This window comes from Otolemur garnettii, unplaced genomic scaffold (genome assembly GCF_000181295.1).
Source record: "Otolemur garnettii isolate 467f Iridium unplaced genomic scaffold, OtoGar3 scaffold00197, whole genome shotgun sequence".
Lineage (NCBI taxonomy): Eukaryota > Metazoa > Chordata > Mammalia > Primates > Galagidae > Otolemur > Otolemur garnettii.
Genome location: NW_003852592.1, coordinates 2,115,303 through 2,134,508, shown reverse-complemented (window position 1 = coordinate 2,134,508; position 19,206 = coordinate 2,115,303). Strand labels below are relative to the sequence as shown.

Here is a 19,206-nt window from a genome sequence, read left to right as displayed (position 1 = left end):
ACATACACATAGACCTAAGAAAATGTTTTTTGTTTTTTATGAGACAACAGAATCTCACTTTATTGCGCTTGGTAGATATTGTGACATCACAGCTCACAAACCTCAAACTCTTGGGCTCAAGCTATTCTCTTCTGAGTAGCTGGGACTACAGCTGCCGCCACAATGCCTGGCTGTTTTTTAGAGACGAGGTCTCGCTCTTGCTCAGGGTGGTCTCAACTGTGTGAGCTCAGGCAATCCACCCACCTCGGCCTCCCAGAGTTAGGATTACAGGCGTGAACCACTGCACCCAGCTAAAAAATGTTTTTAAACCAGCAACTCAATTAAAATCCTTCTGGTTGCTGTGAGCTATGACACCACAGCACTCTACCAAGGGTGCCAAAGAAAGACTGTCTCAAAATAAAATTACCAATAAGAATTTTAATAAAAGAAATGAACATGGTGACGTACAGGGCTTGCATGTCTGTTCCCTTAAAATTCAGTGCAAAAGGCGGTGAGTGAGGCCTACTGAAGAAGCATCTGTGGGTCAGAAGGGCCCTACATGGGGGGCAAGGAGAGGCTGATCCAACAGAAAGGAAGCACACCAAACGGAGGCAACCAGGCCTCTCTTTGTTGGAGAAATGAGATAGGATATGGAAATGCAGAGAAGTAGAATTACACCGGTAATGTTGGGTGGGAGACACGGACGTGGGTTGGAATTTGTGGTTTTCAGCACAGAGAGAGGTGTAAAGGAGAATACACCTGAGCCTGTGTGCACACATGCACACTCATGAGCATGAACACACACTTGCCAGCGGCACCTACTGAGAAACCTGCGCAGAGTGCTCATGAACAATGTGCGCCTCTGGTCTCTGAAGACACAAAGACACTCCTACACAACAGCTACCGAGAGCTCCTGGGAGAAATGGCTACTTCCAGGGCTGGGCGGGGGAAGTATCAGATGAAACAGGAACCGCTTGGGGGACCGGAAAGTAAAAGTGTTCAGAGAATAAGGACCTGTCCATGGGACTTGGAAGCCACCCAAAAGGGGCCCCCATTGGCAAAATCTGGGACAACATAAGCATCAAAATAAACATGAAGATAGTATATTACAATTCATTGCATAAAAACAGAACTGGTGATAGTAACATAAAGATCCAATAAACAAATGGGGCCAAAAAGTTGTTCCTTTCAGGAGAATGCCAACCACTAAGTGTGATGAGCTCAGGGATTAGTCACCACCTGGTCCCCTTCACAGCAGTAACTGACTCCACCCTGAAACAGGAGGCTGCTTCAACTTGTAGGTGAGAGTACGATCAAAGGAGGATATTTATAAATCCCAAAGTCTTTCCCCATAGGATACTCATTAATCACAAAGAGAAAAGTGGCCTTACTGTGGAGAAGCCTGGAAACCTCCCCTTCACCAAGTGACCAACTTGAGTCTGAGCAACGGGGCGAGTTCCTGCAACCCCGGAAGGGTGAGCTGAGGACGACACAGCATCACTTCTGAGTCACCTTCCCCAGGAAACATCAGACACACTGGAACAGAGGGCTTCCTACAAACCACTACCTGTGCTCTTGAAAACATCAAGACCCTAGAAACCAAGGCTGACAAAGGGGGGGTGAAACGCCACACGTGACTGTGACATTCTCAGGACCAGTGGCAAGCCTGGCCAGGGAAGTGTCTTTGTGGACGTGGTAGGTTTCTGATTTTGGTGGGGGCTGGACAGCAACTCACTCTCAAACCTTTCAGGAAAAAGTCATCTATTTCATTTTTGTAAATGTGAAATTGTCTCCAAATAATGAAAAAAGGCAGCAGGGCACTGATTTCATGCCAGGCACTGATACTCGACCTGTCTGCTGAGCTCCTCCATGTCAGAGCAGGCCTTTTCCTTGTCTCTCTTCAAAGCCTCAATCTCCCTCCTGTTGAAGAAGCAAAATTAACAACACTTCTGACTAACCAGGCTCTTGTTCCTTGGCCACCACCCAGTGTGCCACCAGGGCCCACAGTGCAGACGTTGGCAGCTGCTCTGGGCATGACACAGCCACTGCCGTGGCCCTGTTGCTGCATTGCTGCTGCCCCTGCCAATAGCAACAGGGAGCCAGACTTGATCTCAAAATGTAGCGAAGCTACAAATGTGAAGTTGTTTGATTTTTCAGGTCGTGCACTGCCAGACTTTTCTCTAAGAGAGAATCTCACTCTGTTGCCCAGCCTGGAATGCAGTGGCACCATCACAGCTCACAGCAACTTAAAACTCCTGGGTCCAGTATTCCTCCTGCCTCAGCCTCTGAGTAGCTGGGACTATAGGCCCTCGCCACCATGCCCAGCTAATTTCTCTAATTTATGTAGAGACAGTACTGGGATGACAGGGAGGAGCTGGGACTACAGGCCCTTGTTACCATGGCCAGTTAATTTCTCTAATTTACGTAGAGACAGTACTGGGGTGATAGGCAGGAGCCACTGTGCCCAGTCCCACTGCTGGTCCTGTGAGAATAAGCAACCCTGTGACATTCCTTAATCACACACATTAATACTTTGTACAACATGTAACTATTCACACCCAGCAGCACAGACAAACAATGGAAACAGCCTGGCACTTACGGATGGCTGTTGTCCAGGGGTCTTGCAGCAAACTCAAGAAAAAAAGGTTTCTAAAGGAAAATCATTAAATTTCCAGGTTGCCTGTGATATAAGTTATCACTTGTTAAATGCTCTGGATTCCATCTGCTAATCATCGCGGTGCTGCCATGTTGGAAAAACACTTAGTATTTTAGAGCTACGCTCATCTCGAGAGTCACAGTTAGAGGGGGAAAGGCCAAAGAAACTGTCTGGATATGGCTGCAGCAGTGACGGCAGAAATCCCCTCTCCCAACACACATTGTCTCCCTGCCCTGCCCTGCTCTCACCTGACTAGGGTCCCAGCTCCTCCCCTACCTCATAGCTCAGGTGTCTGCCCCTCTCTGTGCCCATCTCCCTTCCCCAGCTCTAAAGCTTGGAGAAACCCGGAGCTAAAGCTATTATCAGGACATGATCAAACTGTCTCTACTTGCCAGGAGAGCCCCAGAGACCCTCTAACCCCTAACAAGGTGGGGTCAGGAGTTGAGGTCAGGAGTTAGAGACCAGCCTGAGCAAGAATGAGACCTTGTCTCTAACAAAAAACCCCAGAAAAATTAGCTGGGCACAGTGGTGCGCACCTGTAGTCCCAGCTACTCCAGAGGCTGAGTCAGGAGGATTGCCCAAACCCAGCAATCAGTACCCAGTATACATCCTGGGTTGCTGTGAGAGGTTGCTGTGAGATATGATGACACCACTGTACTCTAGACAGAGTGCGACATGCTCTCAAAAAAAAAGAGAAGAGGACAAGCCGGCTTCTTGCCCTTGTTTCCACAGCACAACCACATTGTGTTTGCACATGCTCTGCCTGGGCTTTTGAGGCTCAGGAGCTTGGGAGTTAAGGTGCTTCCCACCTTACCTGTCCGGTCTGTCTGGAGTCTACAAGGCTCACCTACTGTGGTTTTCTGGAATGTGGGGCTGATCTGCAAACGTTTCCCACTTTACAGGACACCTTCTAAACCCCCACAGACAGCACCTTGTGGGTGTCCTGGAGGCCTGCAGGGACGCTAAGACATACCCGTCTCCTCACCTCTGTGCATCATTTGTGCCCTCTGCAGCTTTGAGTTCCTGCTGGAGCCTTCCCAGATCATTTTTCAACAAAGTGTTTTCTTCAGAAAGCCGATGAACTTCGACTCTGCGTGAAAAATTGAGAAGCTGGTGAGCACTGGAGGAGCCAGCTGCCACATGAAGGGCGTAGCCTGGAGCCACAGTGCCATACCTGGCTCTGCAGCGGGGTCCCGGAAAGCCTGCTGCCCGCTTCCCCTCCCCTGGAGGAGGCACAGGATATTCTTCCCTTCCCTCCCCCCTAACCAGTGTTAATCTTCTGCACCTCCCAAGAGTCAAGCCACAGAAAACAAAGCTGAGAGACCATCAACTCACTAACACGCCCAGAACCTCGGTTTCATTGTTCACGCTGACTGTTCAGACATCTCCTACGTGGACATGGGCATATATTGGATGTATACTGGGTACTGATGCCAAACTGGACCTGACCTCTCAGGCTGAGTGAAGGGCATTTGTCCCTGCCAGTGAGCTCCACGTGGAGCTAGAAACACAAGGAATGCAAAGGCCAAAATACAAGGGACACATTTTCCTCTTTAGTGAGAGTCCCATCTGTCCTACAATCTGAGGTCAGCCCTAGGAGGAGACACTCAGGGAAGTGAATTTATGGAGGGGACACCTGATGCCAGGTGGATCCTCCTGAGGAAAAGCAAGAATGAGCAGCCACTACAGAACCAATCATGCCTGGGCCGTCTTTGTTTTCTGACAACTCTGAGAGAGTCTCTGCTTAGGTAGAGACACTACCCATTTATACAGGTACCTGAATAAGCCAGATTAATATTTACATTGCTAGAAGTCAGGACAGTGGTTGCCCCAAGGGACTTCGTGTTCTAGTGGTTAACACAGATGGGTTCTTCTAACTGCAGAGACTTTATTTTTTGAGATATGGTCTTGCTCTGTTGCCTAGGCTAGAGTATAGTGTCAAATCTTTTTTCTTTTTCTCACTGTTGCCCTGGGTAGAGTGCTGTGGTGTTATCACAGCTCACTACAACCTCAAACTCATGGGCTCAAGCAATCCTCTTGCCTCAGCCTCCTGAGTAGCTGAGACGATAGGCACCTGCCATAATGCCCAGCTAGTTATTTTCTATTTTTAGTAGAGTCAGGATCTCGCTCTTGCTCAGTCTGGTCTTGAACTCCTGAGCTCAAGCAATCCACCCACCACACCCTTCCAGAGTGCTAGGATTACAATTTGAGTAACCAGGCCTGGCCTTTGATAGATACCAATGTTTCTCATGTGTCTATACAACACTTGAATAGAGTTAGAAAGAGATGCTAGTGAAAAACCAAAGATAGTCAAGACCTTAAATTAGCCAGAGGACAAAAGTCAGATGACCTACTCTAGTGGGCACAAGAGTGGCCTTCAGAAGTTGTCCACACCCCAATCCTCAGAGTCTGTCAGGCTGCTAGTCACCTGATTTTAGACAGATTACTGCAGATAACCAAGGGCCCAATGTAATCCCAGGGTCCTTAACAGTGGGAATAGAGGCAGAAGAGTCAGTCTGAGTGATGTGATGACAGAGAGACCTGGCCGTCGGTCAGGAAGAAAAGCATCTCTAGATGCCCAGACAGAAGGTGGTAACTTGAGGAAAGCTCCGAAGTGGGCAGAGGTGGGGCAGGACGTGAGTGAGCAGCTGAATCTGGAGCAGCATCCAGCTGGGATCTCGGATCCGACCAAGATGATACAGGAAGAGGGGGAAAGGATGGCACAAGAAAGAACCCTCATGGTTTCTCAGGGACACCTGAACGGAAATTCTGGGCTTGAGGATAGGAACAAAACTTGCCCCCAAACATTCAGCAGCCCGAGAATCAAGTGTTGGAATTTCATTCTTATGTTATCAATCTTTGAAAGACATACAAGTTTGAGCTGTCCCAAATTGTCAATATGGATGAAGTCCCATTCCTGTCCGATGGGCCATCCCATAGAATAGAAGAGCAAAGATCAAGGCTATTAAACTAGTGGACACGAGAAACATATTTCACTGTTGTTCTAGCCTATTGTCCAGCCAGAACAAAACTACCACCTGTGATCCCAGCACTCTGGGAGGCCAAGGTAGGAGGATCCCTTGAGGTCAAGAGTTTGAGACCAGCCTGAGCAAGAGCAAGACCCTTTCTCTACTGAAAATACAAAAACTATCCAGGTCCAGTGACAGGTGCCAGTAGTCCAAACTACTAGGGAGGCTGAGGCAGGAGGATAGCTTGAACTCAGGAGTTTAAAGTTGCTGAGTCGTGATGACACCATGACACTCTACCCAGGGTAACAAAGTGAGATTCTGTCTCAAAAACAAAAAGAAAATTCTGAAAGAAAAGATTCTAGGTAGGGTTATTGCCCACATGCTTGAAAAAGGATGAATATGAATGAAGATGGCACAAGAAGCAGGTTTAACAATGATGGCCTGGACGATTACCTTCCCAACAGCCTCCCTTCTATTTGATCACTTCAAAGCCCACGTCACACTAAGTGCAAAAGCAATCACAGCAGACTTGAAAACCAACTGGCTGTGATGCCTGGGGACTAACCAGCTGGCTGCAACCTCTTGATGTGTCAGTCAAGACACATTATGGCCTGGTGAAGAAAGTGGATGTCCCAGATGCCATCAGCTGGTAATGATTTAACACCTACAGGCAGAGTCAGGAAAGTATCCACCGTCCAAGTTTGTGAGATCCTAAGGTTATGGATTGTTGTCAAGAAGGAAGTGTTTGTGAAATCATGTAGGAAATGAGGCATCAGCAATGCTGTGGACGGAACTGAGGATGATGAAATTTACTAGATGAGGAAAGTGGCTCTTCAGAAGACACCAGTAATGTAGTGATGGAACCCTGTCCTTCTGATATTGACAGCAAGGAAGAGCCTTCTATGATATATAAATATACATCTGTTACTGGTACATAAAATTTCTTGTACCTTGTATCTGTTCTTGTGTTTTTTTTTGTCATATAAAATTTCTTGCACCATAATATGTTAGAAAATAAATGCTAAAATTCCTCTATAATACATAAAACAAGTACCTAAACATAAATAAAATTTGAATTGAAAATTAAAATGGAAAATTTTTTCCTGAAAGTTTGGGCTAAAAACATGGGTGAACATTATACACGGCAAAATATGAAAAATGCACGGCATGCTCCTTGATGAGATCTGGGAGGAGAGAACTGGAACAGCTGGGGAGGTCTGAGTGTGGGGGGTACTGAAACACTGCACTGAATGAACGTTCAACACCTCACCTGTGGCATCTTCGATGTGTAAGAGAACACTCCTAAAAAACAGCATGAAATATTTAGCAAGAAAGCATGTCTACAATTATTTCAAATGACTCAGGATAGCACAGGGTGTGTGGGGAGAGACTCAGGCAAAGACAGTACAGTCACAGTGGGTGCACATGGCTGTGGTGAGCAGAAGCTTGCTGCAGGCGCAGATGTCTTCACGATCTGAAGGCCAAGATCCCCACCTCGGCCCTGAATATCTGCTGTCTGACCGTCACCCAGCCTGAGCCCTGCTGCTATGGTGGGTTTGGGAGGCAACACATGTGTTTTCTAGAAGGGGCGGTGAGGTCAGCGTGCTGGGAACTGTGGCCACAGATTTGCCTGCGGAGAGCAGGAGCGGGGTGGGGGCCTAGTGTAGGGTGAGGGGTACCCCGCACGGCCAGGCCCAGTGGACTCCTTCAGGCTGTGAACTGGCCTCAGTGGCTCCTGCCTGCCTTATGGGAACCTTTGACCTTCCCTGAAGGGCACATACCCCTCAGTCTACTCGTCACCCCCTTCCTGGCTCCCCTTCCCGACCCTGTTCTCTGAGGGAGGCAACATAACATTCTCCCCAAGCTCAGCTAAACTCTCCCCTCCATTTCAGTGGTTCTCAACCTTCCTATTAGGCCGCAATGTATTTTCATTGTTAAAAAGGGGTAGCGACCCACAGGTTAAGAACCTGCTCTATTCCCTTCACAGTAGCTCATGTTTCCTGGGCATGCGCTGACAGCCTTGCCTGCTCCTAGAATCCCTGCCTCACCCACTGTCACCTATTAACTATGCATCTCCAGCCCCTCAGCCAGCACCACCTCTCATCTGGACGGTCCCCTTCCCCCCATAGCCACCCCTTGACCAGTGTGGGCCCCAACCACTTGCCCTTCCCTGTCCCCCTGCCAACCCTCCACACCTGGGTCTTGCTGTTCTCCCTGCTCTGCTGACGTCTGGGGCACCCCACACCCATCTTAACCTCTAGCCCTCCCAGAACACAGTGGCACAGGGGCCTGGATGTGGTCAGCTCCTCTGTGGCCGCTCCTCCAGCAGCACGGGGCTGGCTGTGTCATGTAACGCCAGGGCCAAAGATGGCCCCAGCACATGCAGTGGGGCCTCTCTCAGACTCAGCACAGAGAAGAGGGCTCACAGGTGACCCAGAACCTGCACTTGGCCCATGTGCCCAGCAGAACACCAGAGCCAATGGACTTGCCCCAGAAGGGCCTGTCCTGCCTTCCCTGCCCTCTTGCCGAGCACTGGTGATCCTGGGACCCCTGGCCAGGGCTTGGCTTATGACCCTTACATGGCCACCCCCACCAGAGGCTACTAGCTCATCAGTGGGACCCACAATAGTAATAGCGGCTCAGCTCTGCATTTCAGGAACAGGGAGAGACCAAACCTGCTGTCCTCTCTTGCATCTGCTTCTTTCTCAAGAGCCCGGACGATGTCCTCCAGCTGCAGCAGTTTGACTGTCACGCCGTTCCTTTCTCTCTCCACCTCCTCTGGGGGGGCAAGCTGGGGCTGAGCTGGTAAGGAGCCCCTCCTGGTGCCCTCACCCCCAGCCTGTTCCTCCAAGGCTTGTCCCTGGCTCTGGCTCCCAACTGGCTCCTCCAGAGCAGCCTGTGGCCTCTCGGCCCACCTGCTCCTTGGGGAGGCCGGGCCTAGCGGCAGCCCCAGCATTCCACGCTGTGCTGGCGAGATGTGTTCTTCCGTTCCCAGCAGGAACCGTTGCTGGCCTTCAGGCTGGCTCAGGCCCATGGAGTCCCTAGCAGAAGGCACTGATTCCTCTGGGATTGGCCCTCCATCCACCCCATGTGGCTGCACATGTGACCACATGTCTGAGGGAACAAAAGCCTTCTCTGGAGTGTTGAGCAAACCCCGACAGTTCTCCTTGAGGCTGAGGCTCTCCAAGGGCCCACTGGCCACCAGAGCAGGGGCTGAGTCTGGGCTCTGCATGGCATCTGCACAGCAGAACTGGCCGGGCATGTCCCTGCACCTGGCTTGCGGACAGCCAGGCTTCCCTCCTGCTGCCTCCACCATCTGTCCACCAACACACAGTTCCAGCCTGGGCAATGGCTGCTCCCCACTGCCAGGACACTGGGGCATGGGATCGTGTATGTCCTCCTTTCTGCTCCTTGCCACCACTGGCTCAGCTTTCCAAAGGGCTTGTGGCACCTCCACTTCCCAGGCAGGCCTTTCCACCTGCTTCTCATTGGCAAGGTCTAACTTCTCCTTCTCTAGTGTGAATAATTTGCAAATCTGTGCCGGCTCTTTACTCATCAGCTCCTGCAGCTCCAGCCGCTGGTTAAGACAGAGGGTGAGGATGTCCGCCTCCCTCTCTGCCGGCCGCGGCTTCTCCAGGCCCAGGCGCTCTGCCATCTCATTCTCCTGCAGCTGGCGCTTCCAAGGTAACACGTCCTTCTCACAGTGGCGCTGGGGGGGCAGGTGTCCGCAGTGGGCGGTGTGCTGGGCTTCTACCCACGACAGCTTCCGGCTCGACTCACGTGCAGCCTCTTTCCTATGGAAACCGCGTGCGTCACACCCTGCAGGCTCCACCAGCTCTCCTCCCACCCTTCTCTCAGGTTAGGAAAGGCCAGCAAGCTTTATCCTCACTGTGTGCATGCTTGCCCTCCCCTGGCTTTATACCTCCTCCCTCCAGACACCTTCAGCCTACACCCAGGCCCTCCTCAGAGGGACCATGCCCAGCGTGTGAGGGTCCACACACTGTGGCCACTGCAGAAGCCACTGGCCACTCAGAGGAGTGTTTCAATACACGACTAACAGGATTAAAGCCCAGGTCTCAGTGGCACTGCTCAGTGGCCATGGGCAGAAGGTGGCTGCCACCCTGGACAGAGGCGACAATGGCCTTTGGCACAGTGAACTCTACAGGACAGTGCTGGTGCCGAGATGTGGTGAGATGTCAAACTCACCACCCAGAGCTGCCCCCAGAGCCCTTTAAGCTGCTGGGCCTGGGGCCTTGAGAGTGGAACAGAAGAGAAGTGAGGACAGTGAGATGGGTCCATGTCACTCCACCTCCATAAGGAGTGACCGCAAGCCCAGGTAAAAATCAAGAGCAGCTCCCCAGGAGCCAAAGTCGGAGGCCTGAGGGGCCAGATGGCTCAGGGTGGGCGGCTAGGCTCATGCCAGCCTGGATGCTGAAGGAAACAGCCAGCCTGTACTTGAGGGGTCTCTGATAGTAACCCTCATCACACACTCTCAGCTTAAGAGAGGAGAGCCAACAGTCGGGGAAACACAAGACTGATAAACGGCATTTTTCTACCCTCCAGTGTAGAGGACGCCAAGAGACAAATGACCTCTAAGCAAGATGATTTACAGCTGAGGGGTGAACGCTCGGGTGACTTGTCCACAGGTGCTCCTTATGGAGAAAGAGCCCGTGCCCTCAGCACATAGTCATTATTAATTACTCCCCTCACCTGTATCATTCCATTTCAATAAAAGGCTGGCGCAGAGGTTGCTCAGGGCTACCCGGAAAGTAAGGGCTAGCCCACCTTCCACAAGCTTGTACTTCTAATCCACCTCTGTCCTGGTTCCTTCCTGTGCTAACCGATGCCAGGGCCATAGGAGCCCAATGGGTTGCGACACTCCAGGACACAGCAGGTTTCCACAAACTTGATGGCCAGGGCTGCCCTGCAGGGTCATCTGGAGGGGGAGTGTACTGATTCCTTCCCACCACATCTCATGTCCTCAGGCTGCCCGACCTGGTCCTACCAGCAAGGCCAGTCCACCTCCTCCAGGTTGGAGACACAACTTCCTGCTATCAGCAGTGAGGGGGCCACATCCATTTGACCCCAGCACCAGAACCCAGCCAACCGCACACGATGCTCCTCTGTACAACAGCAGCCCAGGTGTGCAAGGCCCTGACCCCACTGTGAGCTGGAAGTGGCCTGGCTGCACGGTGGAGGCCCTGTCCTCTCCTGAGCCAAAGGGATCTACACTCTCCATGGACCTGGCCGACCATCAGCATGCCCACGGTCAGACTCAGAGGACAAGAATGGGCATGTGGTCACTTCCAAGTAACTTTAGATTCCAGAATGCACAGAATACCAGCCCAGCTTTTCCAAACAGGCCTTTCCTCCCAGGGGGGCCACCTGAGCCCAGGAGCTAGAGGCAGCAGTGAGCTACGATGACACTGCACTCTAGCCTGGACAACAGCAAGACCCTGTTTCTGAAAAAAACAAACAACAAAAAAATCATTCCTTCATTTGCTCATTTTAACCTTTTCAAGAATCTTACTGACCCACTCTGACCATCGTCCTCAGTGTTTTAGGGCCTCGGAGCTTTCAGCCTCCTTGCCCTGGACAGAAGAAAGTCATGTTAGATGACAGAGGACACTGCCCTTTGCTATCAGGCCTGTTGGAGGCAGAAGGGAAACGATACTAAGATCAATTTCTACACAGCAAACGACTTATAGTCCAAGTTCTATTCAAACTGTATTTTTAACTTAAAATAAAATCTTTATCCCAGGACCTGCTCTTTCAGCACTCTTCCACCTGCCCGGAGCAAAATCACATAGCTTGGCAGTCTAACTCCAGTTTCAGATTGAGGTTTGGGACAGGAAATCCCAGACCCGAAATCCTGAAATCAGCCAGGCCAGACCTGCTCTGTCGGCGCCGGCGCCGGTGCCTCATGGGAAGCTCCTCCTCCATCTGCAGGGCCAGGCTGGACAGCGCCTGGGTGCAGCACGGGGCAAGGGCCAGGCCCAGCTGCTGGGCATCAGGGCCCTGGGCTGAGTGCAGCAGCTGCTCCCGCAGGCCCTGGGTGACCTCTTGGGACTTGGCGAGCAGCGTCTCCAGGTCTGCTTTCTGTGCCTCCAGCACACTGACCTCGTGTCTGTGAGCCTGCTCCACCTCCTGTCTCTCTTTTTCAAAGTCCCTCTTCATTACCTCCATCTCTTTCTCATAATAATTCACCTAAAGAGAGAAACATGCACTTAATCAGTGGGCCCAAAGATGGCCTTGCTGACAACCCAGCACAGAGACACAGAGCCGTTAGACACAGCACCCAAAGAGCCGAGGCCCAGACCCGGCAGGGAATGAGTAGGGACGCTCCCTGGAGCCAGCATGGCTACATATCACACCGTCCCCTGTGAGGCAGGCCCAGCAGACGCGGCAGGCAGTTGGGTGCCAAGCTGAGCTGGGCATCTGGCCAGGCAGAGCACAGGGGCAGAGAGTGTGACAACTGCCAACAGAACTGGGGAGCCTTCTAAAGGCTACTGGAGAGGCTCAGAACATGACGGGAAGAACACATCTGGCCACGGTGGGCAAGGGTCCATTGGGAGTTCTCAGTTCAGGATGGGAGTGGCTGCCTCTGCACTGTGCAGATGGAAGGATTGGACACGTCCCGTAAAAGGTGCGGCAACCTTGGGTGGCGCCTGTGGCTCAGTGGGTAGGGCACTGGCCCCATATCCCGAGGGTGGTGGGTTCAAACCCGGCCCCTGCCAAACGGCAACCAAAAAATAGCCGGGCGTTGTGGCGGGCTCCTGTAGTCCCAGCTACTCGGGAGGCTAAGGCAAGAGAATCGCCTAAGCCCAGGAGTTGGAGGTTGCTGTGAGCTATGTGACACCACGCACTCTACCGAGGGCAATACAATGAGACTCTGTCTCTACCAAAAAAAAAAAAAAAAAAAAAAGCTGCAGCAACCTTGTAACACAGTAAGGATAAATTAATCTAAGAGACAGCCTCAGTCAGGGCGGGCTGACTATGAAGCCACTTAGCTGCCCCCCAAAGGGTAAACGCCACGTTATCTTAGGCTTGGGGCACAGCCAAGAACTGATTCTCAACTGCAGAGGAGCAGGGGATGCTGGGAGGGCACAGCAGACCCCAGGTGTCCCTGTGACACTCCCCAGTGGAATACCACTCCCTCCCCCTTACCAGTCATTCCTATGTCTGTCTCTCTCCAAAGAGGGCTTGGGGAAAAATGGCCATTTTACTTGTGTTTCCCTACAAGCCTTCCTTCCACAGCAGGATCACTAGAAGGCAGAGGACTGTGGGGCAGCTGCACGGACGCAGCAGGCCACTCCCCTCACCTTGGTCTCCAGTGCATTCCTGAGGTCTTGGTAACGTTCCTTCACCTGCTCCATCATTATCTCTGTCTCTATACTCACAGGAGCAGAATTACCCATTAGCAGGATGCCTGCAAACAAGAAGACATCTGTGACGCCAGGTAAAGGGTGATATGGACAGTGGTCCACTGTACTCAAGCCACGGACCTGACTCTCCACCCCGTATGCTGAGTCTCCCCCTTTCTTGGTGGTCCTGCATTATTTACTATGAAGACAGGCTCCAATTAGCAAGGCCAGTACACCAAACCCTGGGGGATAAAACAGCTGCTGATGCAACTGAAAAACCAAAACCCAAATCCTGGAGCAATGAGGGCTCTGACCCTTGGTGCAGGCAGATCCCAACGTGTCTGTCGAAGGGACCCACTGCCAGAGTGTCATCTATGTTGGGGCCTAGAAATGGGAAAAGACACATCCTCCAACTCTTACTCTCTCCATTTCCTAAATTATTGTCCATGAAAAAAGTGACAGACTCAGGGCTCAGGACAAGCCCTCAGGAGAGAAAGCCTCCTGACACTGGCCACCCACAGCTGCTGCCTTTGGGTCCAGCAGCTGCTCTAACCACGGGAGTCACAGCTCAGGCCACACCCCTCCACTGTGATAAGTCCTAACCGTCCCCTGGCAGCAGACAGAACCTCTCTCCTTTTAAGGCACCAATTAAATCTCTGTGGTCAAACAGAGGGGGACAAAGGCACTGGTTTTATCAGCAACACCACAAAACTAAGGGTGCCCCTGTATCCAAGGCCTGCCTGACACGGGCCCTAAGACAGAGACCCTCAACTCATTCTGTGCCAACTCAGGCTCTTAAGGGACAAAAGAAGGTAACAGTCACCCAGCCACATGTCACATGTCTAAGAATTCAAACACAGCCCTGTGTGCAGCTGCACCCCAACACCTTCTGGCCTCCCTGGCCTGGGTGTGGACGGGATGTCTTGTTTCTTCCTGAAGTTTCCTGTGAGCCTCGTCCAGACTGTGGGCCTGGGGAGCCTTTGACTCCCAGGAGACTGGGATGAGGGGCTCCTGGAAATCAGACCCCTGTGCACAGAAGGTCCATTGGGTTCTCCCAGGAGGTGCTTAGATAGACTGTTTTGGATATAATTTTTTTTCTATTTTGTTAAGTAAACAGCTCTCAGGATTACAGATGTGAGCAAAATATTCTCCAAGAGGCTGTGGTTGCCATGACATGGGATCCAGAGGAGCGGGTGCAGTTGTGGGTTCCAAGGGCTCCCCTTGGACCTCACAGCCACAGGCACCACATGCTACCACTGGCTACACTGAGGCCACGCAGCTGTCAGGGCTCAGTCCTCTAAAAGGCCCATAGCATGTAGATCGCTTGTTCTGGTCTCCAGAAGGAGCCAAAAAACTTCAACATGGGGCCTCATCATGCTGAGAGCTTGTCCCCATGCCATTGGCTTAAGAGCAGGGGGCACATGGCAGGTGGGGGCCTTCCCTTGTGCCCGGCCCTCCCAAGCTCATCTAGACCTGGAGAGCGATGGCTCCCGTCTCTCCCAGAAAGAGCAAAACATAAGCCCTGCTGGTCTCTGCCCTCTGAGGACCAGGGGATCTTTCCAGTCCTGAGAGCTGTCACCAAAACTAACTCTCAGATGCAAGGATGGCCTGGGCCAGGCCACGGCTATTCCTCGGGGCTGGAGACCACTCTGTCCACCTCAGTCTGCCTCCCTCCTCTGGTTCCTACAAGGCTGCCCAGTGGCGTCTCACTGGCTTCTCCCCAGAAACTTCCCTGCAGGGTAGACCTCCACCCCTGAGCTCAAGACCAGGTCATCTCCTCCATCATGTCCACCCAGAAGGTGAACCACTCTCTCCTAGGGTGGGCATCAACACCAGGCCCTGGGACAGCCCCCTGCCAGGCCTGGCTCCTACCTGCTGGGCTGTGTCCAGGTCGCCACTGCCCCAGGCCTCCAGGAGGGCTGTGCCGACGTGGGGGCAGCTGTGCCCGCAGGCCGTCCAGCTCAGCCAGCAGCTCGTCGTTGCGGTCCTGCAGGTCCTGCGGGGACACAGCCAGGCATCTCCTCCAGCTGCTGTGGCCACTGGCACAGAGAACCCGGAGCGTCCGCTGCGGGGACACAGCCAGGCGTCTCCTCCAGCTGCTGCGGCCACTGGCACAGAGAACCCGGAGCGTCCGCTGCGGGGACACAGCCAGGCGTCTACGGCCACTGGCACAGAGAACCCGGAGCGTCCGCTGCAGGGACACAGCCAGGCGTCTCCTCCAGCTGCTGCAGCCACTGGCACAGAGAACCCGGAGCATCCACTGCGGGGACACAGCCAGGCGTCTCCTCCAGCGGCTGCGGCCACTGGCACAGAGAACCCGGAGCATCCGCTGCGGGGACACAGCCAGGCGTCTCCTCCAGCTGCTGCGGCCACTGGCACAGAGAAGCCGGAGCGTCTGCTGTAGCCCTGGCACACTGTGAGGTGAGAGGGCAGCGAGCCCACACTTGCAGCATAAAACCCGATCAGAACTCGGAGTCCCTAACCACTGGGTGGGCTGAACAAAAGCAGGGGCCTCCCCTGACTTTATCATACCCCACGCCATTTTCTTTCCCAAGATAAATGAGAGAGGCTCAAGAACAAACTGGAGAGGACACTGAAGAGAAACACAGGAAACCCGGGGAACTGTCAGCATCAGAACTCTGAGAAGCTGTAAGCACAGAGGTTCCTGCAGCGAAACCCTGGGAGTGCCGGGCTCCTTTCCTCAGCAGCTGGCAGTTTGCAAATGGTTCTGCAGAGAGGAACTATCAGAGAGGAGGCTGGCAGAGCAGAGATGGCACGTCGGATAGACAATGGCAGCTCAGATACTGGAGGAGCAGAGGAGCAGGGGGTGCTGGTGGGGTGAGGAAGTGTCTAAATTTCCACAGCTCCCATCACACCTTGCTGAGCCATCTGGTAACAAGCCATGAGGAGGGAGAGCATCCAGCCTGCCTCACCTGGCAGCTCCCCAAGCCCTAAGGACTGAGTGTGGCTGCCTAGACCAGCTGCTCTGCCATGTCCACCAAAACTGTGGGCCTGGGTCCCCACCAACATCCTGGCAGCCCTGTGACTGCCCCGACCTGGATAGCACAAGTGAAGCTGAGCACTGGCTTCTCCTCTGGGATGGCGCCTGGGGGAGCCCCTGCCATGCTGGGAGGAAGCCAAGTGGCCCTGAAAGGTGAACTGGGAAGGCCCTCAGAGAGGTAGGCATCCTCCTGACCTGTGAACCCTGCTCCAGGCACCACATGGCCTCCCAGGCACCTGTCGCTGATGAGGCTCTTCTTGCAACTGCTCCTGGGCCTGCCACATGTGTCACGGACCTCCCCCTTGCAGAAGGAGCCTCTCAGCAATTCTAGGCCATGAGGGAGAAGGGATAGGCTCTGAAGATGTTTGAAGCGGCATGGATTCATGAGGACCATTCACACCTCATTCAGAAACTCCTGTGCAAATATGCACGTCTGCTCCAAGAAGAAAAAGGGCCAGGAGGGCAGAGCTGCGAGATAGACCCAGAGCATAGCCCCTTGGCAACTAGCTCACTCCCCATAGTGACGGGCAGCCCATCCTTCAGCCAGCCTGCTGTGTCCACACATGAGCTACTCCCACATGGGCAGCTGGGCTCCTGCAGAGGGGTATCTCTCAGCTAGGGATGTGCCATGAGAACAGTACACTGAACCTTGAAGACTCACTCCAAAGCAGGATGCTAAATACCTCAAGAATTTGTTTGTTTGAAATGGTAACATTTTTGATATGTTGGATTAAAGAAAATATACTAAAATTAATATTATCTGTTTCTTCCATTTTTTAAACACTAAGCCTACCAAAAAACTTAGAATTACTTGTGTAACCCCCCACTGTATTTTTATTGGCCAGTACCAATCTAGAAGGTGGCAGGAATAGTCATTTCTACCCAATGCCTGGCCCCCTCTGTGGATCCTTCTGCTACCCTGTCCTGCAAATTTAGCAATGCCAGCAAACAGGGGTTCTCCCAGCTGACTGAGGGACACAGGCATCTCTGTTCTCAGGTCATGCCAGGAAGCCTGGTTCATTATGGCTGGCAAGGGTGGTGTGTGCTGCTTTTGGTACCAGCAGCCTCCACAACCCTAATCCTAACCATGGCCCATGGCAGGGCGCCAATTGTCATGTGAATGGTGGTTAAGGGCCACTACATCACACAGAAGCAGTGACGCCTTAGAACAAGGAGCAGCCCACATACCCAGACCTAGATCTCTATAGCCACTGCCCTGTAAAGGAACCAGGAATCCTTGGAGAAAAGGCAGATCCCAGGGCAAGTGCAGGCAAGGCACCAGATGAGTCTGGAAAATTCTGCCAAGCCAGGAGTACACAGCTATGCAACAGAGCCGATCAACAGCAGAAATGACAGTGGTGGGTGACAGGGACATGATAGATGAAGACTCCCATGGGCAATGCGTTCACTGTTTGAGCACCAAAGTAATTAAGCACATTAATGCATTATCACTGGGGAACACATGGGAATTCGAGTCCACAGCAGTGGTGGGTGGACGGGCAGGCAGGACTCCAGCTGCCAGCAGAAGGCCAACAGTAAGGACAGATGGGAGGGTGGGGGTGCTGAAGCAGGAAACCATCAAGGAAGAGTGAGTTGCGTAAGAATCAACAGATGCTAAATCCGGAGAGGATCTCCAAGAAGAGCAGGATATTTGCATGATCTTTAAGTGTTTCCCTACTGACTGCTTATGAGTTGCCAGAGAGAAAAAAAACAGTGAGTTTACAGCTCACAACCAGCACCACAGAGGAGGGACAGACACAGCACTGCTCATGTGGTGCGCAGCCTCAGTGCAATCAAAAGGAAACCTCGGGAAAACAATCAATGAGAAGGGGGTAAGGAAAACAGTATTCTCCAAAAATATTAGTCACAGAAGACAAAGAAAGGCAGAGGGAAAGTTTGAGAGCAAAGGACATTAAACAAACAGGACAGCTAAAGGCAATACCAGTCTAGACCACAGTCTGTGCTGGAAGGGAAAAAGCTCCAAAGAACACTAGTGGATTCAGTAAGAAAAATGAAACAGGGCACCAGGTTGAAGTGCTGCCTTGATGTCAATTCACAAAGCTAAGAAGTGAGCCACAGCTATGACGGAGAATATTCTTACCCACAGGGTGCTGGGAAACTCACTCTCCAGGAAAATAAAAAAGCCCTAGTTGTAGCTTTTACAATCTTTTGTGGAATGAATTACTCCCATCAGAGTCGATTTTATAAGCTATCAAAGGTTTAACAAGGAGCTAGCAAAATTCCTGGACATTTACCAGTTGCCTACAGGAGCAGGAGCTGTGCATAGCACTGCAGAGTAAAGTGATTGCGCCCCCTCTTAGGAATGCATGCTCGGGTGCTGAGGGGTGATGGGCTGTGATGCCTGTGGCATACCCTGCAATGGTTCAGCACACGCAGTGAGTGCCGGTGTGCACATGGCAAGGCGGCCGTGGTGAAAGGGGGGCACTGGGTCCAGGTGAGGGGTGTACAGGCACTTCTCACGCTGCTTTCACGTTGGCAACTTATGCAAATTTAAAACTATTTGCAAACAAAAAGTTTATTAAATACTTTAAATGTTAATTTGAAACAGACAAAAACATCTAAAAAATGGAGAGGAGTGTATCTCTAAATAAGCAGGTTAGCACTAAACTGTAAACTGCCTCCACTGATGTTAAAAATAAAATTCTAAGAACCAAAAGTGAAAAGAGTAGCAGATCTTTAAGTAATAAAGTGAGGTCAAAGAAAGAAGAGTTTGTCTGCTTAGAAACGCCAGTGCCTTAAAGGGGCATTTTCATGCAGGGATCTCTGGTTTTGCACCTGCTTACTATGTTACAGGGGACAGGACAGAGCCCAGCACAGCACTGCAGTCCCCAGGGTGAGGCCCCGCCCCCACTGGCAGGCCCCGCCCCACAGAAGGCCCCACCCACCTCTCACCCCCAGGCGGTCAGGAGAGCCAGCAGCTCAGCACGCACATTCCCAACAGAAGACTCAGACAGTGTAGGCAGAGACGGCAAGGCACCCAGAGGCCAGACCACAGACAGAGGCAGGACACACAGTCCACTCAGTGCAGGGACCCGCTCACCTTGATCCTCTGTGGTAGCCAGAACAGCATGCAGCAGGAACAGAGTCAATTTACTTTAAATTGGAGGGAAGTCATCAGGAAGTGAACTGATAACAGACCCTTAAAATCTGTTCCTCTGGCCATAGGGCAGCTCAGGAACTGATCACCAGCTTTGAGGACAGAAGTTCTTGCCACAG

At 52.2% G+C, this 19,206-nt stretch overlaps 1 protein-coding gene across 4 annotated transcripts in view; it reads right to left on the bottom strand.

Moving 5' to 3' along the window:
* The window catches only part of NINL (ninein like), a 76,617-nt gene that overhangs the window by 4,272 nt on the left and 53,139 nt on the right, over positions 1 to 19,206 (bottom strand). For all 4 annotated transcript variants that reach the window (XM_023507672.1, XM_023507673.1, XM_023507674.1 and 1 more), the window contains 6 exons: positions 14,841 to 14,964; positions 12,927 to 13,033; positions 11,498 to 11,811; positions 8,280 to 9,398; positions 3,621 to 3,725; positions 1,830 to 1,899 (listed from right to left, as the gene is read on the bottom strand). In XM_023507672.1, coding sequence (XP_023363440.1) covers positions 1,830 to 1,899; positions 3,621 to 3,725; positions 8,280 to 9,398; positions 11,498 to 11,811; positions 12,927 to 13,033; positions 14,841 to 14,964 — 1,839 coding nt within the window. The remainder of the gene's footprint in view (positions 1 to 1,829; positions 1,900 to 3,620; positions 3,726 to 8,279; positions 9,399 to 11,497; positions 11,812 to 12,926; positions 13,034 to 14,840; positions 14,965 to 19,206) is intronic.